At 35.2% G+C, this 24,068-nt stretch overlaps 1 protein-coding gene across 8 annotated transcripts in view; it reads left to right on the forward strand.

The window, feature by feature from the left end:
• Positions 1 to 13,743: 13,743 nt before the first annotated feature.
• Positions 13,744 to 24,068, forward strand: part of KCNH7 (potassium voltage-gated channel subfamily H member 7) — a 182,343-nt gene continuing 172,018 nt past the window's right edge. For 4 of the 8 annotated variants that reach the window (XM_085553004.1, XM_085553006.1, XM_085553005.1 and 1 more), the window contains exons 1-2: positions 13,744 to 14,496; positions 16,505 to 16,735. In XM_085553004.1, the coding sequence (XP_085409130.1) occupies positions 14,421 to 14,496; positions 16,505 to 16,735 (307 nt within the window). In that variant the 5' untranslated portion in view covers positions 13,744 to 14,420. The remainder of the gene's footprint in view (positions 14,497 to 16,504; positions 16,736 to 24,068) is intronic. The other 4 variants (XM_085553007.1, XM_015868998.3, XM_085553009.1 and 1 more) reach the window with 1 other exon arrangement.

The following is a 24,068-nucleotide window of genomic DNA, read 5'->3' on the forward strand; positions in this document are numbered from 1 at the left end:
ACAAAAGAAAGAAGAGCATGAATAATGCTTATAATCCCTTTAAATCCTTAATCAGTCACAGTTTGCAATTGATTGCTATGGTCTCGGACATTTTAGCAGTATCTGACACCAAAAAATAAAACTAAATTCCTTACAGCTTATGTCAGTCTGTAAAAGTAATTTAATTTTTTACCTGCTTATGTGCATGATGTTCCTTCTGGCAGTTTTTACTTTCTTTTCCCCATCATATTCTTTTCATGTACCTAGGGATTTCCCATTTCTCTATTTTTATCCACTGTTTCTACTCTTCATTTTTTTGTGAAATATTTTAACTGCTCAGCTTAGCTTTCATTTATTCAATTGCTACACAAACATCTTGCGATCAAAACTGAAATGTAAACATTTTCTCTATGTTTTCACTTTAATGCTAATATTTAACTCTACAGATAGGTGAAACTTTCTTCTTCAGTGCATGAAGTCCATGAAAAATCAAGTAATAATCAGGGGTACATGCATTTGTAAGGAGTAGGATTCTTTTATTCATATTCCACTATGCTATTTACTGTATTTTTATAACAGAGTGTAATTAGCACGATTAACCAGAAAACTCCTTTTGTATTCTTAGTTTCTTATAGAAAATAAAGTTTTTGAACCTTTTCTTTTCAAATGTTCTGAATGTTCCAATTACAAAATATGATCAATGTCATAGAAAATTGTCAGTTATCCAAATGATGGTACTCTTTGCATGGTAATGTGTTAACAGTATCTAATAAAATAAAATTCTAATTTTTGCTTGGTTAACTAACAAATTATTTGTCTGCTTAAAAATGGGGGGGGGGGGGAGGAAGAAAAAAAAGGAGGAGAGAGGTTATTTTCCAATCTGCAGTAGTCTATGCTGATATGAACAAACAACCAAGGCTGTACTGGCACTAAAAAGAAAAGAAATCAGGGTCACACACAAACACTTATTAGCAAGTACCCAAAAGATCATTATTCCATTATTCTGGTCCAGGTAAGTGATAGAAATTACCTTGCTAGACCTATCAGTTTGATTCTTGACAACTTAAGTAATAAGAATAATGTCATGAAAACTAAAATATTCACACCCTCCAAAGCAGTCCAATTATTTTGCAGCGATCTGTTTAGTGAACTGAGTCTATTCACAATCAAGATTAATATAAAAAAAGACATTCTTCATGTTCTCTATTTATTCTTTCTCATTTATTTCTCATGCTTTTAGTCAGTGACTGACTGTTTTGGTTTTAAGAACAGATCCTATGAACTCCATTCCAAAATGTTAAATTATCACTGCTTGATTTCTTTTAGGTTTCTGGGTACTTGCCATTTAGCTGTGTAAACATCCAGCAGACATGATATAAACATGAAAGGATTTTATTCAACATGCTCTTTGGGATTGCCTTCACATCAGTAAGGACAGCACAGACAACTGGCAGCTCCAAAGCACAATTGTGCTCTTTAGAGAACAATTTTGTACAATTTGTGTTCTTTAGATTTTTTTTAAATCTGTGACACATATGCAGGAAATACATTTGTCTTTAAATAAACATTTCCTATTGGAGCTTTCTTACCAAGACTTACATAGCACATTCATTTCCCTGGGTCATTTTCCATTTTACAGTAAATAGATTATACAAACAGCATAGCAATCTGATAGCAGCTTTTCCCTCCATCAATAGGATTTCTATTTAAAGATGGGGATTCAAAATCGGTGTTGAAGAAACATGTTTTCTCATGTCAGGGGAGTTAGCACACCTGGACATAACTCAAGTTACATTACTGTAATATGACTAAGTTTATAATTCAAAGAAATCCTGGCACTAAATCTCCAAAACCAAATCTCTACTGCTATGCAGGTGTGGTTCCAAAGCTGGGCTTAAAGCCAGCTCCACTGTCTGAGCATTTTATTTGTGTACAGGAATGCGTTTGGTGCCAGTATTGTGGGTCCAACTGGTAGACATGGAAACAGTACAGAATCTGAGATATTCACAGTACATTACTGTGCTTTGATGGAAAACCTTCCAGCCATGTGATCAGCCTGTATGTATCCATACACCTCTGGGGGCAATACTAAATAATCAACTTCAAACAGAAATTATAGCCTGGCCCTCTTCTTAAGATTTGCTATTGCCATTTTCAAGCCCATGTGAGATCTGAAGGCAAATGGAGATTTAGCTAAAGAATTATGGATGTCAGGGTAAGGCTTTTCCCATTTACTAGGTAGGCAGGGAGGATTCCAGCATAGGCACCAAGAAACTGCATTTCAAATTATTGTTCTAGAACCATGGCATAGAACCATTCTACAATTCTATGATTTCAGTCAAAATTACCTAAAGCTAAATCTGGGCAGGAGACAACTTATAGGAGTACACACACACACACAAAATATAAATTTGAGTTCATAAACTGTATTTGAAGATGAAATATTTTGTCAGTAAAACACATTAGGGCCCGTTGACTTATGCAAAGGTGTAGAAGGGGGGCAGTAATCTTTACTTTTGCCACGCGTAAAATGTTTAGCATACGGTTGTGTTCAAAAGGTGAGGAGAGAATATACAAAGCTGGCCAAGCTTCAATGAATAGCCTGACTGAGCCATGATCCGTGACCTTCAGTAGCTGCCACAGGCTTTCATGGATGATTTCTGATGAACACAGCCCAGAGTAATTACATTCTTGTAGATTACTTGTTCCTGTGATCACAATTATAGTTACTCTGTCATTCAAAGATTAATTACTGTGTAACTTGAAGGTTTTTGCTTATATAGTATGGTTAGCTTGAAAGCAAATGCAAACATAATAGCAACATGGTGATCACAGGGATGCAGAAAAAAAATATCTGATTGTATATCCAAAAGTAGTCTGAATTTACATAGTAAGTGTTGTCCTTGAGGTAGACATCTGTATCTAATTCTAATGTTCTATGTTTGGGCTACAGAAGCAAAGGGTTGTAATTGTTCTTAGTGAACTGCTGATTTGTTTCAATTGATGGAAAAATACATATCACAAGTAAGCTGAAAATGTAGATAAAATAAGAAAACTAAATGAAACATAACTTTAAGGTCTGATTAGGCATTGTATTCACTCTCTCACTGCCATCTTAAATAGGCTCTTCCATCAGAGAAAAACATGTCACTTCATGCTACTCATGTCATTTTAACGACAGAACTCCCTGGGAACAGAGAATGATTATCTGAACTTAAAAAATAAATATCTACCTATTGCTACCAAGATTCCTGGTAAAACAAGCTAGCAAGTTTTTTAAAAACGGTCTAGATGTCAGATATATGTGGCAGATGTCACATTACTGCTATTAGCTAAAAACCATTTTTGGTATATTTCTACTACTTGAGTATGTATAAACCAGTATAAACAAGTTAATCTCTAATCCCATTTAACAAGACACTGTTCATTTCACCAGAGGATTGGGCAACAATTTTTAGCCTTTATAGTCCTAATTCTTCTGTACTGTATGACAGAATTGACTTCAGTAGAATTAGTCTTAATTCACTGAGTTATTTAGAAGGAAAGAACATAAGTGGGTCAATTAGAAATCACTAGGAAGGGGAAAATAATCTGAGTTTTAAAGTTGTTGCTTTGCAGTACTGAATTGTTTAAGCAGCAATAGGTTACAGGAAAGACTACTGTATGTTTAATATGTTTTACGCATTGTTCTGTCTAAAGCATTCTTACTGAGAAATTTGTTAGTAGAGAAGTAAGTCTACAGTAATAGATATATACATGCATATATATAAACACTGTCCTGTTTATACTGTTTGAAAAGAAAAAAAAAAAAAAAGAGTCAGGAAAAAAAAAAGACATAAAATCTAAAATTAAACACAGACTGTAAGAGGCTACATGGGTACATACGAGTGAAAAAGTTGAATGGTTCTTCTTAGAATCTGACTTATTTATCAAGAGGAGTGAAAGTGAGTGAGAAGATGGATATTTACCCATGGGAATTATTGAGAGATTTTTATTGTTTAATATTCCCTAATTAAAAAAAATAATAATAATAAAATAAAATAAAATAAAATAAAACCTTTCCTCCTTTATGATGAAAAAAAGAAAACCACCCTACTATTTTCCTTTGTTTTCCTGAGTTAGTCTCACAAGAGTTTAGCTAATGGAAGTAACAATACGATGAACACAAAAAGACAAAACCCTTTGATCTTTCAAGAATTTTTTACCTCTGAAGAATAAAATAAAAGTACACATCAGAATCCTATCTAACTCATCAACTGCTATTTATATAGAAATCACAGACAATAGAAAGGCACTGAGTAACATAAAGTAAAAAAAAAACAAAAAAAAAAACAAACTAAATTCTCTGCCTTTTAAATGCTATAAGATAGCAGATGTTAAAGATGTCTTTTAATCACTAAATAAAGAAATGATTGGTAATTGTTCTTATTTATCTGAGGATTTAAAAGATCCCAATTAAAATTAGAAGTAAAATGTAATCACTGACAAAATCAATCACATACAATGCTATACATTTCTTTTAATTTGAAGCAATAGTTATTTTTGCCTAAAAAAACATATTACCTAACATCATTTCTTCCTTTCCTCACATTTTTTCAGGTAAGGTATTTTGACTTGAACTAGACATGTTGTTTGGCAGTGATTGTTACACATTACTATAACACTATTGTCCTTCCTTAGGCCTTTTTACATAGGAAAAAAGCAGATGGTATTAAAGCCAGGGCTTGACTACCAGATTAACATATTCCACGATCTGTCTCAAGTGTGAACTATTACAGGACAATTTTAATGCTGCATACGTGCTTGGATTCATAATTAATGAAGTTTCTTAATAATCACAGATGTCTGCTTTCTTTTTAGGTTAAAAAAAAAAAAAAAGAACAACAACAAAAAAAAAAACATGCAACTTCTTTTTTAGCTTAGTAGGTATGTTCTACTAACTGATATTAACTGACTTGTCTGAAATTCACACAAGAAAGTGTGTGCATTCAACCACCAGCAGTTATAAACCTATAATTATTAACTCAAAACAGAATATTGATAATTTCTGTCCTGTTTTCCATTTTCACTTCCAGGGGCTCTTTCTTGGTGTGAAATGGTCAACAAAAATAAATAAAATAAAATAAATAAATAAAAATTAAATACAGCCACAAAACACAACCTTAAAGTTTAGTAGGTCTAAACAAGTGAAAAAATAAGACATTCATCCCAGAAAGTGCTGGATGACAGAATCTGAATCTTGTGTCATAAGAAGAACTGATATGAATAAGTTGCTCCTTTATAACTATGTAATCTACTCATCTTATTTGGAAGTGCACAATTTAGCTATTGTTTGTTTGTCCATGCTTCCATTTCCTTTGGGCTTCAGCAGGTACACTTACCTCTACTTCTTATCATAGGAACCGAACTAGAATTAAGTTGGTATATTGTCCTTTTTCTCTAACAGCAATGTTGTAATTTTTTTTGGTAAGACAATACAAGGCCAATTAAAGGTAGAGTGCTCAAATGTTCCAGGTAATAAGATGCACCTAACACTTGCCATCTGCACTGTGATTGTACTACTCACGATCAAATTACATTTCATATAATAAAGTTTAAGCAAAATTAAATCAAACTCTTTGTGTATTATCTTTACAGAGGTTATTCAAATTAGCCTGATCACACGACTACAGAAAAGGAAAACATGTCAGTGCTGAGAACAGAGAGACTAAATAAAAAAGTAAGAAGAAAATCTGGTAACCAAAAAATGATGTTATGATCCTCCACCTCTGAGATGGATTATATAAACGTGTATGATAAGTTCATGAACAAAATTTGTTATTTCTGAATGTATTTTTGGAGTATAGCAGTGTTTTTGCTATTCCTGTAAGCAGAAATTTTGACTTTCATTATTCATCCTGCCAAAACCTTATACTGGATGGTAGATAAATGCTGGGAACTCTAGAAGGAGGATGACAATGTATGTCTTAATTATATTACAGTGAAATAGACATAATGGCAGAGATAAGAAATTCTGGAGAGACTGTAATAAAATCTATCTAAGACAGCAAACGACCATTTCAAAGAAAAAAATATATTTAATCTCCCACTGTCATCATAGATTACGAGAAAAACTTGCCAAGTAGCTGCACTTTGTGTTGGCTTCAGCAGGGTTACTGACTGTAGTTCTTATGCATTTTTCTAATGAAAAATCTAGCCATTTATTTGCAGCTGCATCAGTGCAGTCCTGGAATTGCTGGCTTCAGACAGGCACCTGGGTTTGAAAATGTGGCCTACATTACATGTATTTTATCTGCAGAGACAGCAGATCAGCTTGTACACTACAATTGTGACAGAAATTGCTGTTTCAGGATATGGATGTCTCTTCAAATGAATCAGACAAACACCACTGTCAGTAATAAAATTGTCTGTGATCTCAAGCTATGAAACTATGAAATAGAAGTAGAAATACTGAAAGAGAAATACATGAATTGGATGTATTCAAAGTATTCTGGATAGCTATTTGAACACTACTGATTACTACAGTAACAAGAATATTCATTCCATATTATTCTGGACTTTGCTTAATTAAGAAGAAATAGTGTTACTTAAAGAATAATATTGAAAATTGAATGTGAGAAAATACAATAGTATAGAGAAAATATATGTGTATATGCCAGGTGAAGAAAGCTTCGCCTACAGAACTGAGTGTTAGAATATGCTAATAATAAGATTGTAAATGTCTAAGTGAGTGCAGTGTAGAAACTGCAGTTACCTTATTTAGACGAAGTGACTATGTAAAGTATGTTAACAAAATGCAGAAAGAGTGAGGAAGGTTTAGAGCACTAAAATTGAAAAAGCATAGTTTGATCTTCTGGACTTTTCGATTAACATAGAAATACAGAGTACAACTACAAGTACTAAGATATTTAAAAGGAAAAAAGTCATCACTGTCAAGCCAGTATGGAGATATTAGCACTAAAGACTGGAAATAATTTATGTATTTTACTTTTGAGAGAAATAAGAATATTTCTCTTATGCTGAGTTCTGGGATACCATGTCCAAGATTGTAAAAATCACAGCTCCCTGTTTAAAGCCCAAAAGGATTTTGGGTCAGAAAACTATTCATAGCAATAGAAGGATAAACACACTTGAGAAACACTTAAGCTGGACTAAGCATGTGAAAATATTATTTGAGTTGATGAAAGTAAATTTTTATACTTCCCTGAAATTGTTTGAATTAATATTTACTTTTGGCTATGAAAGTTTACCATGTAACAATTTTTGGCCTGTCTCAATGTCTTCTCTTGTACTCTCTGATGATAGATTATGAAGCTGTCTCTGCCCCTAATTTCCTAGCTAACTCAATATCTGTTGCTTTCATTTATTTATTTATCTGGCCCATTTATATTTCCTTCTACTTGTTATTTCTCTCCTTCTTTCTATGAGGCTGAAATACAGAAGTAAATGACTATCACCAGCAGAGAAGAGTTCAGTAGTGAAGACAGAAAGTTGAAATTGATGGGAAATGTGGGACAAGGAGTTCTAGGTTGAAGGGTATGAAATCTATCCTAAATTATAACAGATCAGCACAAGGAAGGGAATCAAAACAAAATCCATATTTATCTATTAGAATAAAATTCTGCTAGAATAATTTGTACTGCCAAGACAGTGGTGCCCAAATGGGACCACTTTATATGCTTCAAAACTGCATTTTATTGATTTTAAAATGAACCCTTGATAGGAAGAAATTTATGTGTGGTTACTGATTGAAAACACATCCAGTCTGATAGTGTCCAAAGGAGTCTCACTGCCTCTTGGTCACTCTCAAGAAAAATCTCTAATGTGAACCAAACTCTTTCAGAGCAGCTGTTGTTCCTTTCTCCCCTGCAGCTGTTCAGCAATGTTTCACTGTCAGTTGCTACAGAACAGAGGGGGAAAAAAAAAAAAAAAAAAAAAGTAAGGCAGTAAGTTCTGGCTACCCTAACTATATGGAAATACTACCATTTCCATCAGAAAATCAGCTGCTATAATCCAAAACTAGGAAAAAGGCTAAGGTATAGAAGTGGGATTCTTCATCTTTGTGACATCTTTGAAGGAGTTATTGAGAAGCGTGAGAGATCTGTGAACAGTTTGGATAATGTACTTTTTTTTTTTTTTTTTTATGATTGATTAATATTAAGACAGTTTAAAATTCTCTGTGAAAGGAAATACTGCTTGCACAGGATGCACTGGACCTACACACCCTAAAGATTGTAGCTCAGGTGAGCTCATCTATTGGCTTTTGCCAAGGACACAAACATTGGATGCCTGATGCAACTAAAGAGAAATTTCAGCAAAACTATAAAACTCAAAATCTCAGCAAGATCTACATCACTGCTGTACTTTTCACAGGCATTAGTTGAGCAGCCAGGAATCACCTTAAACCTGTTTCAAGTATAAGATGTGCTACTTCATTAATCTTCATTAAATAAATAAATAAATAAATAGAACGTGCAGACATAAAAGACATCCAAACTGCACAACTTACCCAATGGGAAATTAAGAAGAGAAGGAAAATTCAAAGAAGAGCAAGAAAATTCATGTGACAGCTGATAGTCCTACTACTCAATTTGTGAATGCACTATGGAGAAGGCAGTGGGAATTTGTTTGCAAATAAGTCATTTTAGAAATAGATGGTTTGACTTAAATGAGTAACTTATAAGCAAGAATTTACCCTTTTCATGCTCTAGCAATGAATACACACAAATCAGAATTTGTTTCTTTTCCCACTTTACTGCATTTTTATTAGGCATACACTGCTGAAGAGACCAAACTTAAGGTAAGTGATCTAGTTATGATAATTCTTACATGAACCATTCTTCTAAAATGTTATGCCCATATTATGATGGAAGATAGATTACAGGAAAAGCATGTTTTATCTTCAATTAAATTTCCCTTGTTATGGAATTATTATTCACCAAAATATGAAACAGCGTTCTCTTAATATTTATATATTGCATGAGGAAAAGAATAACTTTATAAAAGTACATTTGATATGTTGCCTAGTTATTAACAGTGTTCTTTCTGGAATGACAGCTCTCAAAATCATGAGCGTAGCCCTATAATCTGGCTAGAAAATCATCACGAGGCACAGGACATGCTGGGGTCATTTCTGTCACTCTTAATTGGCCAGAGGGGGTCAGCAAGGAGTAATCTGAGGCACCCATTGTTGGCCAACTATCCAGAAAACCAGAGGAGCATCTAAATAATGTAAACTCCCAAAGCAAGAGCACACACCAAAACTGTGGCTTAATATGAGGGAATGAAACCCTGTGGTGATACAGAGAGATATTGAAAGAGTCTCTCAGAGGAAGAAGTGGAAGCCTCATTGCTTGAATAATTTAAATCCTAAATGAATAATACAAACGCAAATATACTGAAGGGAAAAATCCACTGGCAGGACATAGTGTAGATGGATATATTGATGCCTTTTGTAATTCTGTTTTCATGACCTATATGTACTAATTCCAGAGCAATCCTAAGGCACGAGGTTATGAATCCCTAGACATTCTAACATAGTATGTAATAAGAGCAATGTACACTTTAGAGTAACAAACTTAACTTTCGTGAATTCTTCCAGAAAAAGTTGATACCTGTTATTTTTCCTTTCTTGTCACATGATGTTATGTTACCTTTATCAGCCTGGAAGATTCAGCTCACAGAGGTTCTACGGTTCTATGTTTTGCACTTGTTATTCACACTGTTGGCATCAAGTTGCAGCTCGTAAGAGAGGATTACATATAAAATACATTATACAAAATCCAAAATAACCATAATATACATCTTCATTGGCTACTGAAGTATTCAGCTACCTGCAAAATTAGTAAGGAATTTGTAATCACTTTTAAGAATATAATACACTGTGGACACTGGTTTTGTCCCTTTGTGATAGTAAAAATTTGATATCGTTCCTCTCATTGAGACAGCAGAAGACATGAATACTAATGAGACCCATATGCAGACACAGTGAAGAAGTAAACCTTAAGGCCAAATAGAATAATAAATTACATTTCTGCAATATCTTTGACATCCACAGCATTGCCAGAAATAGAAACAATAGAAAAAAAAAAAAAAAAAAAAAAGAAAGAAAAAAAAGAAAAAAAAGAAAGAAAGAAAGAAGGAAAGAAAAAGAAAAAACATAACATATCCATAATCAGACCTACTTCAAGGTGAATTCTGCAACAATATTAATAATGAAGTATTTCCACTTTGCAATTTACACAGCTGTGTAGGCTATGTGGGTGTAATATTTACTCATCCGGGGGTATCACCACAGTGTAAGTAAAGACAAGTTGCTTTTAGAAGGAGCCAATTCTGGCAGCAGCAACTGCCACCACATGCACCCTATAATCTCAGAAGCATCAGCAGAGATTTGCTGTTTGGCTGCTCATTACGTTCAAACAGCTGATTTCTATCTTCTCCAATAGAGGAAATCTGCCAGTCCCTTCTCCCAAGCAATTGCATACTTTGCCTGTGCCTAAAATCTTGCCAGTCGTAACATAATTGATTATAACTATTACTGTGAGGGATTAAAACAATCTAGTGCTATATTATAGAAAGACAGTATTAAATATTATTTTTTTTTTAAAAAAAAAAAAAAAGAAAGAAAAAAAAAAGACAAGGAAGCAAGACAGAGAAAAAAAAATACACACACACACACACAGGGTGCTGATTAAGAGACACAAATCAGTCAAGGAATCACAAAGGCCATCTTAGTACAAAATGGAACCAAGATAAAGTTTCAATATTTCATTCAACAGCCCTGAAGACAATCCCAGCCGTATCTAAAACTGAATGAACAGATGGATGAATAAATGACAGTTCACACATGATATGTTGTGTCAAAGCAACACAGATATCTCATGCTAGCTGGAAACATGGAAAAATATCCACAAGCAAAAGCAACAACAACAAAAAGCACAAAAGAACTATTATGACTTAGTAGTATAGTACTCCAGTACATTATGTATTTATTCAAATGGGATTGCACAAATAAAACTTTTGTCTATAGGAGGGTAAGCTTTAGAATCAGGACAACGACTAAACAGAAAGAACAGAGCATTATTTAAGATTATTATTTAAAGATTATTTAAGCTGGAAAAGAACATTTCTCTTAGACATCCTCTTGGAGCAGCAAAGAGTTAAAAGCATAGATAAGGATGATACGAATACTGAACTAAAACTGAATGACTCATTAGTTTTTTTTTTTCACTAAAATGACGGGAAATACGATCAGAGGTATTTCCCCAGAGTTATCCTCTCCTCAAGATAAAAGGTTTAATTGCTAAATGCTAAAATGTCAAAATAGGACAATAACACATCTACAGACATACACCTCTGTAAATTCTCCAAAGAAACTTGAAAGGAAAGTAGTTAAAATGTCAGCAAAACCATTGACATCTCTGTTTCAATAGAGACCAGGAAATGCCATATACTGTTTTGCTGTGGAACAATGGTATTCACTGGGGACCATGGCTGTGCTGTGGCTAGGACAGTGACATGCACAACTTTAGAGATAAAACAAAAATCTCCATGGCATTCTGCACATCTTTTATGACAGTTAAGAGGCATATTAATGATGAATTCAAACTTTTTCACTTACATGCATACATTTCCCAATCCCAATTTCCCAAATGTAAATTCTCTCAAGTGATCACTTTACTCTCTGTTACTAAAGTGCTCTCTGTTACTAAAGTTTAAGATATTTTCATCCCATACTTCTCTCACTGTTGGCTTGCTACAGAATAATGTAAAGCTTTATGCAAAATAAGTATTAAGCACTCCAAAAGTAACAGAGCACCTACAGGACTGCAGGGGTATAAATCATAGTGATGACAGATTTTCTGATGCCACCTATTGCTCATATAACTATTATATCCTGTCATTTGTGAAAATTCATTTTCTGTCAAAAAGCACATTTAAAATCTTATCTTTGTGCAGCAGTTATCTTGCTTTGACTGGAGTTATCTTAATCAGTTCCTAAACCAACTAAGTTAGCAAAAAAATAAATAAAAATTTGGACCCCAGTGTGTCAGGAGACAGAAAGGAAAATGACAACTGGAGTCATGCCTCTGCTATTTCATGCAAACAAAGGTCAAAAACATGAAAAGATGGGGCCTCTGTGAGATGTAAATTGCTGAATTTATTTATTTATTTATTTATTTATTGCCAGAAAAGCAACTGAACAACTCTGGAGTCTAGGAACCTACAGGGTTCCTCAGTTGACCTAGTTTGCTACAAACTGTTAACTACTGGAAGTAAACATTGATTGTTTGATACAGGTCACAATTTTATTGCATTTATTTACTTAGTATACTTTAGTACCAGTTCTTTATGTAAAAATCAGAATGATGGCAATAAAGATTTGACTAGATGTTAGTTATTATGTCACATATAAAAATTTGCTCCTTTCACTTTAGGTCCACTAGTCCTGCTGCTGTTATTGGGAACTTCCAATACATTTTCAGGGCAATATGTGGTTGTCAAGACAAACAGCAGAAAGAGACAAAAAAATCAACCTACGGCCTCATAAACGTTTCACTGTGTTAAAAGCGAGTAAAAATTCCTTCAGAATTTCATTCTCCAGTTTTAATCAGAAAATTAATAAATCTCATACTTCTTTAAATGTTATGATTACAAAAAATGTGTATGGTTGTTATTCCTTTGATTCATATATCTGAATATATGGACTAAAATATTTGCTTCTGTAAATGAGCAACGCCCACTTCCTAAGATTGATTATGAACTTGATTACACACCACTTAATGGAGCTGAGGCTTTATAATTAGTATACAGTGAACTACTATGCATCCTTCTAAAGACAATTTATGCTTGTACAGGCGCTATTTTCAGAAATTATTTACAGTTGTGTAAATCCAGAATGATTCCATGGAGATTAAATGAAATTAGTTAAGAAATATGCCCACATACTCAACAGACTGCATCCCTCCCCTGACAGATACAGAGGAAGACACGCACAAACAGTGAAACAAAGGCAACACCTGAGAAAAACCCATGGGAATAAGGAAACACCTGCTTATGCTTTAGGAGAACAGGTGGGAGGCGGTGGTTTGTTGGCTTGATATCCTGTGCTTCCTATTACAAAGAACAGGGAGCATGTGCCCCTCTATTTTTTCCGTGTGAGTTTAATAAGAATCCGTTGCTGCCCTGAAGATGCCTTTCCAGCACCGCATGGCTGCCCTCAGCTCTCTCCTCATATCACCTCACAGTGCTGAACACACACCGTTCTGCCTGCTGGGTAGCGGAGGGAGCCCTAATGACAGCTTAAAATAACAGTCGCTTCCCCGGGGAGCTTCCTGCGTGGGGTGGCAGAACCCGAGAGGGGGAGGAGGGGGGAGTCGCAGGGGGAGTTGCGGGCAGCGGCGCCTCCATGAGCTGGTTCAGAACCACGGACAGCGCCCGACACGGCCCCTACCCCGGGGCTCGGCCTCTTAACAGCCGTGCCTAAGGACAGCGAGTGGGGCGCGGCTTGGAGGCAATCCGCACCGCCTCGGCCCCAATAGTTCCCCCTTCCTTGCCAGGATGAGGGCGTGGGGAAAAGCCTTCACCGGGTAACGCCTTGGGAGGAAGGGACGAGCCTTCTCGTTAGGACGGCAACGGATCTCGAGGGCCTTGGTGGTCCCTTTTCTGCATGTTGATACCCAGTAGCGCCCCCCACCCGCAGACAGGGCGTGCACACGTTCGGGAGCCCGGAGAGGGGCGGTGGGGCCGGGTGGAGCCGCTGGGGGCGGAGGAGGCAGAAGCCCCCCCCCCGCCCTGGGTCCTCGCTCCCCCTGCAGCTGCGGCGGGGGAGGCGGCATGTCGCGGCGGGGCCGGGTGTAGCTCTTTCCCGATGCCGCTGTTTGTCGCGGAGTTTGGAAGAGATTTATTGGCTGCCTCTTGCTAAGCCACGCTTGAGTAACCCGAGCTGCTGCGCGGCGTGGTGAAACCCGGAGGGGGGGAACGTCACTCCCTCTGGCAGCGGAGCAACATTAGTCTTCCAGCCCTCTAACCATCGCTACAGCGTCGGAAACTGCCGGGTCACAGCCATTTGCTTTGGAAAATTGGCGATGTTTGGTGCTAGAGATCGATTACCCTCGTAATCTTTACCCCACCTCCTCCTGCTTTACCCCACCCCTACCCGCCCCAGACAATAGCGTCCGCGGTCCGCCGGGGGAAAAAAAAAAAGAATAGAAAAGAAAGCAAGGAAAGAAAGAAAGAAAAAGAAAGAACTGGGGGATGGATCTGACTCCGATAGGAAAAGCGTGTGTCTAGAAGTGGTGCTAATGGGAAGAGATTTCCGAGCTCCAGAGGACGATGGTTTCTCACAAAAGGTAGCTGGCTCGGTGCTCGGGACTGGAACCGTGTAGGAGATCCTTGGAGAAGTCCTTGTGCACAGAAAGCCGAAGATCTGTACAAACATGCCTGTTCGCAGAGGCCATGTGGCACCACAAAATACATTTTTGGGTACAATCATACGAAAATTTGAAGGGCAAAGTAAGTTCTCTCTTTCTATCTATTTTGCTACAGTAGTTTGATTCTGCTTGTGACAAAATGGACAGCAGCTCCGGACTATTTTAAGTTTGTTGCTTGGAAAGAAAACCCCAGAGGTGAGGAGGGGATCACTCGCAGGAGTAACGCTGTTTTTGATCTAGAATGCAGATTACTGACTTGAATTATTGGGTTGTTGTTATTGTTGTTTTCTCCAATTTTTATTAACAGTTTTTATTTTCAATTGCATCTCTACTGTGTAGCTACAGAAGTTATATCTTACCTTTTCCTGAATTAGAGAGATGGCTGTAATGCAGAGTTTACAATCTTGCTTGTCTGTAAAATGTTTGAGAAAATCGGTTAGATTTATTGATTTTATTATTAATAATAATTATCACTGTCTTTTCAATACAAAGCAGAACAAGCATTGATTTGATTTGCAGGAAACAAACAATATGCAAAGGAACTAATAAATGGAAACAAATTCTTACCTTATCATCAAGACTGCATTTTAATATAGCTGTCAAATATTTGCTTTGTTTATGGAAGCCTGAATTATCTATCAGACCAGTGCAAACACATCCTCAGGGAGTCTCTGAGATCTTTTCCAATGCAGCGGTTTGCTACCTGTCAAGGATGCTGAAGCTGAAGTGGCTTTCCTGGCCAGAACTCTGGCTTACTGTTAACAGTAAGCAGGAACACTTGCTGCTTAAAATGAATTACATTTAGAAACATTAGTTTTATATATGTACATTTATTTAAATATTTAGCATATTTTTAGTATCAGTCCAGTGCAAACCCTTACTGCTAACTACAGCTTTTGTACTTCCTTATACTTAGACAAACATTAGCAATTTAATATTTATTTTATTTGAGAATAAAATAAAGACAGTCTTTATAGTAATAATTTAACCAAATGCTAAGTTAACGTTGCTACTTAAGACAAGTTTTAATGCTGTAGACTATGTATGTTAAATATATACCACTGCCAACCAAACAGACAAGCAGTAGTGGAAATTAAGCATGTTTGAATGATGTGAAAAAAGCAAAAATGATTTCTCTCCAAATATTTAAGTGTTAAAAGCCAAATTGTTTTAAAATTATTAAGACTTGTACTACTAGCTTGGTATCACATCCCCTCTAAAGATAGGGAACTACTCCCTAGTAGTTAGTAGACTAAGCAGAAATTAATGCTATTGACAATAAAAGTATCAAAGAAGTACATTTATAATTAAAATAGGAGTAATGTGTTATAGTGGTAAACACTGGCAGATGAAATAACAGTCAAATGACAACTTTTGAACTTTTCACCCAGGTGATATAAGAAAGTGTGCTGGACTAAGGCTCAGAGCTGCAGTAGACTGAAAAAATGTTTCAAATACTTTGATTTTGACGTGCCTTCAATTTCATGTTCTTGCTAAGGAATGTTTTCTTTTATAACTGTAACAAGCACAGAAAAGAAAAAATTATCATCATCTTTTCCATATAGATTTGTTAAAACAATGACTATAAACTCAACTCAATGAAAATACCTACTTAGTATACAGCTAGTTGCTCTTTTTCACAGGAAGCTCCTAAATTATGTAGAACTCCCTTCCTTCTTATTTGCAGCCATCCCCCCAACCCTCTGAAAACAAACAAACAAACAAAAAAACTAACTTTTCAATGACTTTTTCTGGAGTCATGGCTGACAGGACGGTGCTCAGCACCTTCCTCCTCATCATTTGTGTTTCACTGTAGCTCCAAAGGAAACTAAAGTTGAGTAGTTTTGTGAAAAATTGCGCAGTCTGGATGTATTTCCTTTAAAGACAACTATCTTCATTTTTAATGTACTCTAAATTTATTGAAGTTGCTTTAAAATCTGTGGATCAAATTAAATACATAAAAATGACTGAAAATCACTGCATTTCAGGCATTCCAGTGAAGATTGGTTATTTAGCATCCATCTGTGCAATCAACACTTTATGAAAAGTTGAAAGAGTACTAAAAAATGCATCACTTTCTTTTACTGCAGATAAAAAATTCATCATTGCTAATGCTAGAGTGCAGAACTGTGCTATCATCTACTGCAATGATGGGTTCTGTGAGATGACTGGGTTCTCCAGACCAGATGTCATGCAGAAACCTTGCACCTGTGATTTTCTTCATGGACCAGAGACCAAAAGACATCATATTGCTCAAATTGCTCAAGCACTGCTGGGGTCAGAGGAGAGGAAAGTGGAAGTCACCTACTATCACAAAAATGGTAAAGCCTGTTTTTATTGTCAAGACTTTCTGTATATTTCATTATCTGGTAAAAACGTGTCCGGTCTGCTGGCCAGATCCTTCCCTGAAGTAGTTATGGAATTCCTTTGAAGTCCAGTGGAGTACACTTCAGCATAGTAATAAGGGAATTTTCCTTGATAGTAGTGAATGAACAAAGTATATCAGTGTATGCTGACGGTAAAAGCTGAAAGAGGTTAGCACTGCATCTGCAACTGTTGAATAGAAGTTTTCTAGGTTTAAATTTGGTGTAAATTTTCTATAGGAAACAACCCTACAACAGTGAAAAGATAACAGGGAGCAGGAATCCTGTGACTGTTAATTGTTATGAACTATTTGAGCTCACAGAAAGTAAAAATGACATATGAGTTTCAGGTCTTAATTCTGCCAGCCTCACACAATGCAAGTGCATGATTTAAATACAGTATTTTACTTGGAAAAACACAATCGGTTTGAAAGTAGCAAAAAAATTGACCTATAATGAAGAAAGTATCAGCTTATAGAGAAAAGGACAAGTCTTTTTCGTAGATGAGATTCTGTGAATTTGGAGTATCTATATTTGAATCCAGGAGTTGTCCTAGAATTATGTTGGCATAGTAAAAAATTGTAATGGTTGAACTACGGAGAGTGTTCCTGGTTTTTGGTGAATATACAGCATCTGCTAAGAATATTGCTGATATAAGGAACAGTGGCTAAATATGCCTTGCTGATGCTTTCTTCCTAGTAAGTGAGCATGAAATGAATAGATGACTGTATTTGCTGATCAAAAAATGCACATCTATGAAAGCTAACTATGATATTTAATAGTTATGTGTAGGCTTTTTTTTTTTTTCTTTTCTTTTCTATTTCTCATTATCCAGTGTTTTTTTGCAGAAGAATCTGTCCATCAAACAAATCCAAATAATGAATGTGTGGTGTACCTTACTCTGTCTCTTGCTCTGTATATGCGCTTGAACGAAGGAAAAGGAAATTCATATTCAAATGCTGAGCTTAAATTAGTTCTGGAGAAGTGCCAGTGTTTTGTTTGCATCAATTTTAGAATCACATGCAAAGGATGCTCTCATATTTTAAAGTCATGGAGATAAACCATGTTCTTAGTAATTCTGTTGTTGTCTCGGAGACTCATAATATTATTCTGAGCTTGGGCAGGTATAATTTAGATAGGACTCAGGCCACTCACTCTGCTCACCTACAAATATATAATGTTCCTCTTAACATATTCTCATTTGAGACCTTTATTCTTAAATCTGGTTAGGTGGTCTGTAGCAGTTTTTGATCAAGACTGATTGTTGTAGATGTGCCTTGAACATAGCTGTATCAAGAGATCTGACACTGTGTGTACACATCTAGCCTGCATTTGTGTTAACTTGGCGTGTGTTAAAAATAATACTGCAAAAGGAGAATGTCACTGCTAACTTTCACAGATGCAAGCCTGAAGCATTGTTTTGAGATCTGGTTGTTTAATAGTGCTTCAGACTTCCAAAATACTGAGGGATAGGGAAGGTGTTTAACTAAAGTACTGTTTATCCAACAGTTAACCTTAGTATGTGTTTTTCTAACTGTGATGAGTCTTGGCATCATACAACACACTATAATCTATTTGAAGCAAATCAAAGCAAAACTGTCCACAAAAATTGCCATACTCTTTGAAAATATTTTTGAGTTTTGAAGTACATTACAAATGGATTATTCACTGTAAACAATTTCATGCATAAGAGTTTTTAATCACTTCTGTGAAAAGTTTTTTTGAACTGAAGGATTTAAAGAACTGTATGCTCAAAGGCTAGGTAATTTCAAAAAACTATGGATAATATTTCTAGACACATCCTTGAAAAATTTACTGGTAAAAAAGTGAAATTCATTTATTGTGCACCACATGCTGTGCTGAACGAATACAGATGATTTTTGAACAATTACATTTCATTTAAAATATTGAGTCATTGATTATAGGGAAAAATTGACAAGATACAAGATAGGTCTGGCACTCAAATGCTTAACTCCCTGACAGCGTGATCATCTGTATATATAGATTTTTCTGTTTGGTACACATCATGTTCAATTTCTGAAGAAAATGTGAGAAAAGTTCCGAAGTTTATGTGGTATTATGAAATTTAAATTGCTTGTATGATGGATATAATACATTTCTGTATGCATATTCTATAGCTATTATAAATTACCAAAAATATATAATTTGCTTTTCAACTAAAATTTAGAAATGTGTTTTATACAGAAAAATATACAGAGTAGTGACAGCTAATAAAGACTTTCTCCAGGTTCTAAAGCAGAATGAATTTAACAAAATTGCGAAACATTTGAGAGCTTACTGCCTGTTTAGTTGCTTATTTTCCATTGCATGGTGTGAGCAAATATGAAAGTATTTTAAAAGCTCAATACCAGCACAGTTAGAAATGCAACTTTTTCCACATAAAAAACCCAAGTTCTTTCAATGAACTACCCAACACTTGAAAAGTTTGATTTGGCATTACATGCAAATATATTTCATAGCCATATAGTGTGTAATACTTCACATAATACTTAAGCGTACAGATGAGGAAGACAGCTTTAGAAGGTGTCAAGTGGCTTAAGGTGGTAACAACTGATGTGTCTGAAGGCTTTATTACAAAGTCCTCAATAAACTCACAGAGAAATGCAAATAAAAGCTTATTCCCTACCACACAGTCATTTGCTTTACATAGCAACTCATTATATTTGAATTTCAGTGTTTCCAAGAATTTTTTTTAGTATTTCAAATATGAGTGGGATCATATAACCTCTCACTTTCAAAACTACTCCATCATTAGAAGTCCAGAAGCAGAGATCAAAAAGAGAATCATTATATAACTAATTATTTCCCTTTAAATTCTAATTACCACCTCATATTGTTTTAAAATGATTCAGCTTTAAACTTCAATTTAAAAGGATCTTCTTTTACCAGAAAAATATTATGTCATAGCTATGGGGAGTATGGGGATTCTCTACTGTCCATAGACTACTTCAAGATGAAAAAAAAATGCAAGATTTTGAGTTCTAAACACACTGGTGATGCAACATCAAATGCTGCTGTCCATTGCTTTAATTTTTTGGCCAGGTCACACATTTAAAGTGGTGGGGGCAGAAGAATGGAAAAATTTTAGCAGCAGGCTGATCTTCAGAAAATGGCGGCTGTTTGAATCTACAGCGCTTTAAACACAGCAGACAAGATAACACAGTTAAAAAAGAATATAGCTTTATACATATGTTACCTGTATGAGGCATGTTTCCATTTGCCCAGACTGGGGCAATCGTAGAGAAGAGCAGGAAGAATATTTGTGGTGGCTTTGTAGAACTGTAGAGGCAGCATCAATATGGAACGGCAGAATTACTGACATAACCAGCAAGCCCTGTCCCAACTGTACTGACGCCTCACACTCAGATCAACATTTGTAGCTACCACCTTTACTATATCCCTGTGCAGTATTTTTATCAGAATAAATAAAAAGTTAATATAGCCTACATTTTGCTTGAATTTCTTCTCACACATTTTTTCTTTTAGCAGGCTACTTGTGCAATCCAGACTGTTCAGGTTATTCTAATCCCCTGTCATGTTGGAGTAGTGCCACTGTAGACAATTACTTAGCTATTAAAAATATTAATGACTACTGAGAAAAACGGTTAATAGGAACAGATGGATGCCAAAACTAAGGGTCTAAATTCATAGTCTGTCATTATACAACAAGCTCTCAGTGGAACTACTCATGGGTTTAAAGACTCAGTAATATTTTTTTAATGTAAATATCCCTTTATTGAAATAGAAAAGAACAAGAACTATTATTCTGAAAACTTTTTTTTTTTTTAATGTTGCCCATAAGGCACTAACATCTGTTTAATTCAAAAATTATACTGATACCAAAGCAGCTGTACACTATGTTCCTCTCTAATTTGCCACTTCTTTTCCACAAGTTATATAACTATACAATCTCTTTTATTGTTGAACGTAAAATATTGTTTATACAGAATATCAATTCTTATTTTAATAATGTTATTTGTGGTGAAAATGTTTGACAGCTCTTCCTTTGAGGACTCCATTTTGGACTTTAAGTCATTATTGCATAAATCATTTTTGACAGCTGTAAAATATTGCTTGAGGTGGTAAATCTGTAAAGCTTTTGACATTAAAAGTATCATTATTTTGGGATTAAGAATGGATATAGATAATCAAAGTATTGTTTCCCACTCGACATTTATTTATTTATTTCTCTATGCTTTTATAGAAAACAACGGTCTGTATCTAAGCATTGAGATTTTAAAGCATAGCTGATAGAGGAAAATAAGGAGATCATTTAAGCTTATCCTATAAATATCAGATATTCTAGGGATAAGGAGCACTGCAGAAGGATTTTGAGCAAAGATAAGATAAAGCTTTTATTTGCTGCTTACAAACCTTGCCACTTACCTAGATTGAGAAATGTAATTTGCCAGAACTAACTGCAAATTAAACATATTTTTATTCTAAAAACATACTAAGATTCCAAACTAACACTTTTAAGGGCTTTTACTTTTTTATGTTTTGTTTAAAGTTTGATTGTATTCTTGGAGGATAATTAGCTAAAATTTATTCTAAGAATCATAAACATTCTGACATAGCAAAAATCTTATTAAGTGTTCATATATAGAAAGATCAGGACTTCATTTAGAAGTTCATCATCCAGACTTCAGCAAGGCACTCCTTCACCTCTTTGTGCTTCAAAAATGCTGTGAATCTACAGAGACAATTAAAACTACAACTGAAATGAAAGACCCCTGCATGTATTTCAAGACCCCTTAGGTTAGCTCTGACACAAGGGTCAGACAGTGCAGATACGACTGTGGATTCCTTAACCAGAGCTGATTATAAAGGTGAACTAATGAAGTCACTCTGAAATATTCTACTACTACAGCAACTGCTGGTTTAAGAAATAGTACCTGACTTAACTTTGATAAAGAAAGCTTTACGTCTTCATCAAAAAACTGTCCGATGTCTTGTGTTGGCTTTTTTTTTTCTTTTTTTCTTTTTTTTCTTTTTTTTTTTTTTGTTTTTTGTATTTTTGTTTGTTTGTGTGTTTTTGTTTTGTGCAGTTTCAAATATCTAGATTGTGCTCTCTTTCCATCTGCAATTTGTGTCCTTTTTAATGTTACGTACTGATAAGAGAGTTTATCCATAATCCTGATTTGTGTTACTGATTGATTAATCTTCTCCACCAAACTGGCTCACATATCACCAGAGCAACTGTTTCTCTAATAGCAGCCTTACGCATATTTGTATTACACAAACTTCATAACATTGCGCTTTGAATAGTACCGATGTTGACACTGTTGCTGTTCTCTCTAGTTTCATGCAATGGAAAGACAATGGTGGTGTGGATTAGATCTTATCTTACTGGTTTCAAGACCTATTTTAAAGTGTTCCCTATGTATTTGTCTCAGTTTACATGCTAGGTATTCCATGTGCTTCCCAGCTTCCCAACTCAGCATGAAAAAGTTCAATCAAACATCATAGAATTCACAATATCAAGACTAAGCCGACTGTGGAAACTGCTAATTCATATCTCAAAAGTGATTAGAAGTGTAGTTGTGAATCTAGAATTCTAAGTGAAGCAAATGCATGACAGTGGCAGTGGGGATTTACTGTTACAGCTGCTTTCATAGTCTACAGTAAGCTGAAAGTCCACACCTCTGAGGTGAGAAATACTGGTGCTATAATTTTGTATATCTTTAATTTTCTACTCTTGTGTACTGTCATATTTTTAAAAAGAATATAGCACATTTATTACAATAATCTTTTGAAAATTAATTAAATTTAATTAAAATGTCATTTGGAAAGCAGAATTCTAGCCATGGTTAGTCACCAAGTGCTTTTTGACCAGTGCTATTTACATAGATCCCCTATTTTATTAAGCTCCCTAGAAATAATCGCCTGATATAACGCAGCATTTTCATTTCTCATTTTCTTGACTTCTTCTGTAATCACAACGAAATCTTATCAGTAAACATCACTTTAAAAAAAAAAAAAGCAATAAAAATTTCAAAATAAATATTATATAAGGGGTGATTCTGTTGCCAGTTTCTGTTTCATTAACCAGACTCTAGTTGCAGATTTAATTATGCCTACTTCTGATAATACTTTCCATAATAATGCTGATGTGTTATCTAGAAAAAGAATATATTCCAGCTTCACTGTTATCAAAGATGGGCCATCATATCGTGAAAACCTAAAGATGGTATTTAAATGTCAGCTTTATTAACTGTATGATCACTGATAGTTGAGTAGAACTGACAAGAAGAAAGCTTAGGCCAGAAATCAGATCTGCCTTCAGTACTTCTCTCTTGAAAGTTCTCCCTTTCTTATCCTTGTTCTCCTTTCATATCAAATAGTGAATAAAATTCTTTTCCATTCTGCCATGACCTCATTTAAATTTCTGTTCTGCCATGAATGCAGTGGAAAGCAAAAAGTCTTTCCTTAAGTGTTCAGTTCACAGAAACACAATAGTTTACATCAAATGCTGTGAAATTAGAATTTATCACAATTCCCAAATATAGTAACCTTTGTCACTACCAGCTTTTAAAACGTTGGCCTCTTTAAAGCAAACACATGGAACTAGAGTGTAACTAATTGTTCTGCTCTCAGACACACTCTTAATTATTTGAGCTAGAAAACAATTCTTACAGAAAAAGGGCTTGGCTTGTGTGCCTTCAGCTTTCATAGAATTAAACTACAGACTTTATATCTTACAACTGTTGGCACTGTTGGCAGGGCCTTATATCCCTTTCATTCATAAAACAGATAAAACATGCCTGGATTTTAATCCATAGAATAGAAAGGCAGAGATGTCTTCACAACAGAGGTAGGCATACATTATATTTTTTCTTTCTTCCTCTTAAGCATAGGTTGCTGGAAACGCAGTTAGTCATCATGTGAATATATCTACATCACTAGCAAACATGTTCTAAAGCACTTATTCCCAGATGTTCTCAGACTTTAGAGCCGGTGCCCTTTTAAGATTATTTATTACTTAGAGCATTTTCTGCTACTTTTCATTCAAATCAATGCAAGTGTGTCTCTGAAAATAGCTTGCAAATTTCCTCCTTTCAAAACTCATTTGTGCCAATCTGCTTTACTCCTTCCTCTCTGGGAAAAAAAAATGCTGGATAATCTCATTAATATTTTGCATGTTTATGACTGTTGTAGAGGAAAGCATTTTTTTGTTGTTGTTTCAAAAGAGTATGAATCTCAGTAGTCTGTAAATCCTATTGTCATGGTTTTTAAAGTAAAACATTGCTGCCATTCTTTCTACTTGCTT

Source organism: Coturnix japonica, chromosome 7 (assembly GCF_054131305.1).
Source record: "Coturnix japonica strain WE chromosome 7, WE-NBRP24, whole genome shotgun sequence".
NCBI classification, from domain to species: domain Eukaryota; kingdom Metazoa; phylum Chordata; class Aves; order Galliformes; family Phasianidae; genus Coturnix; species Coturnix japonica.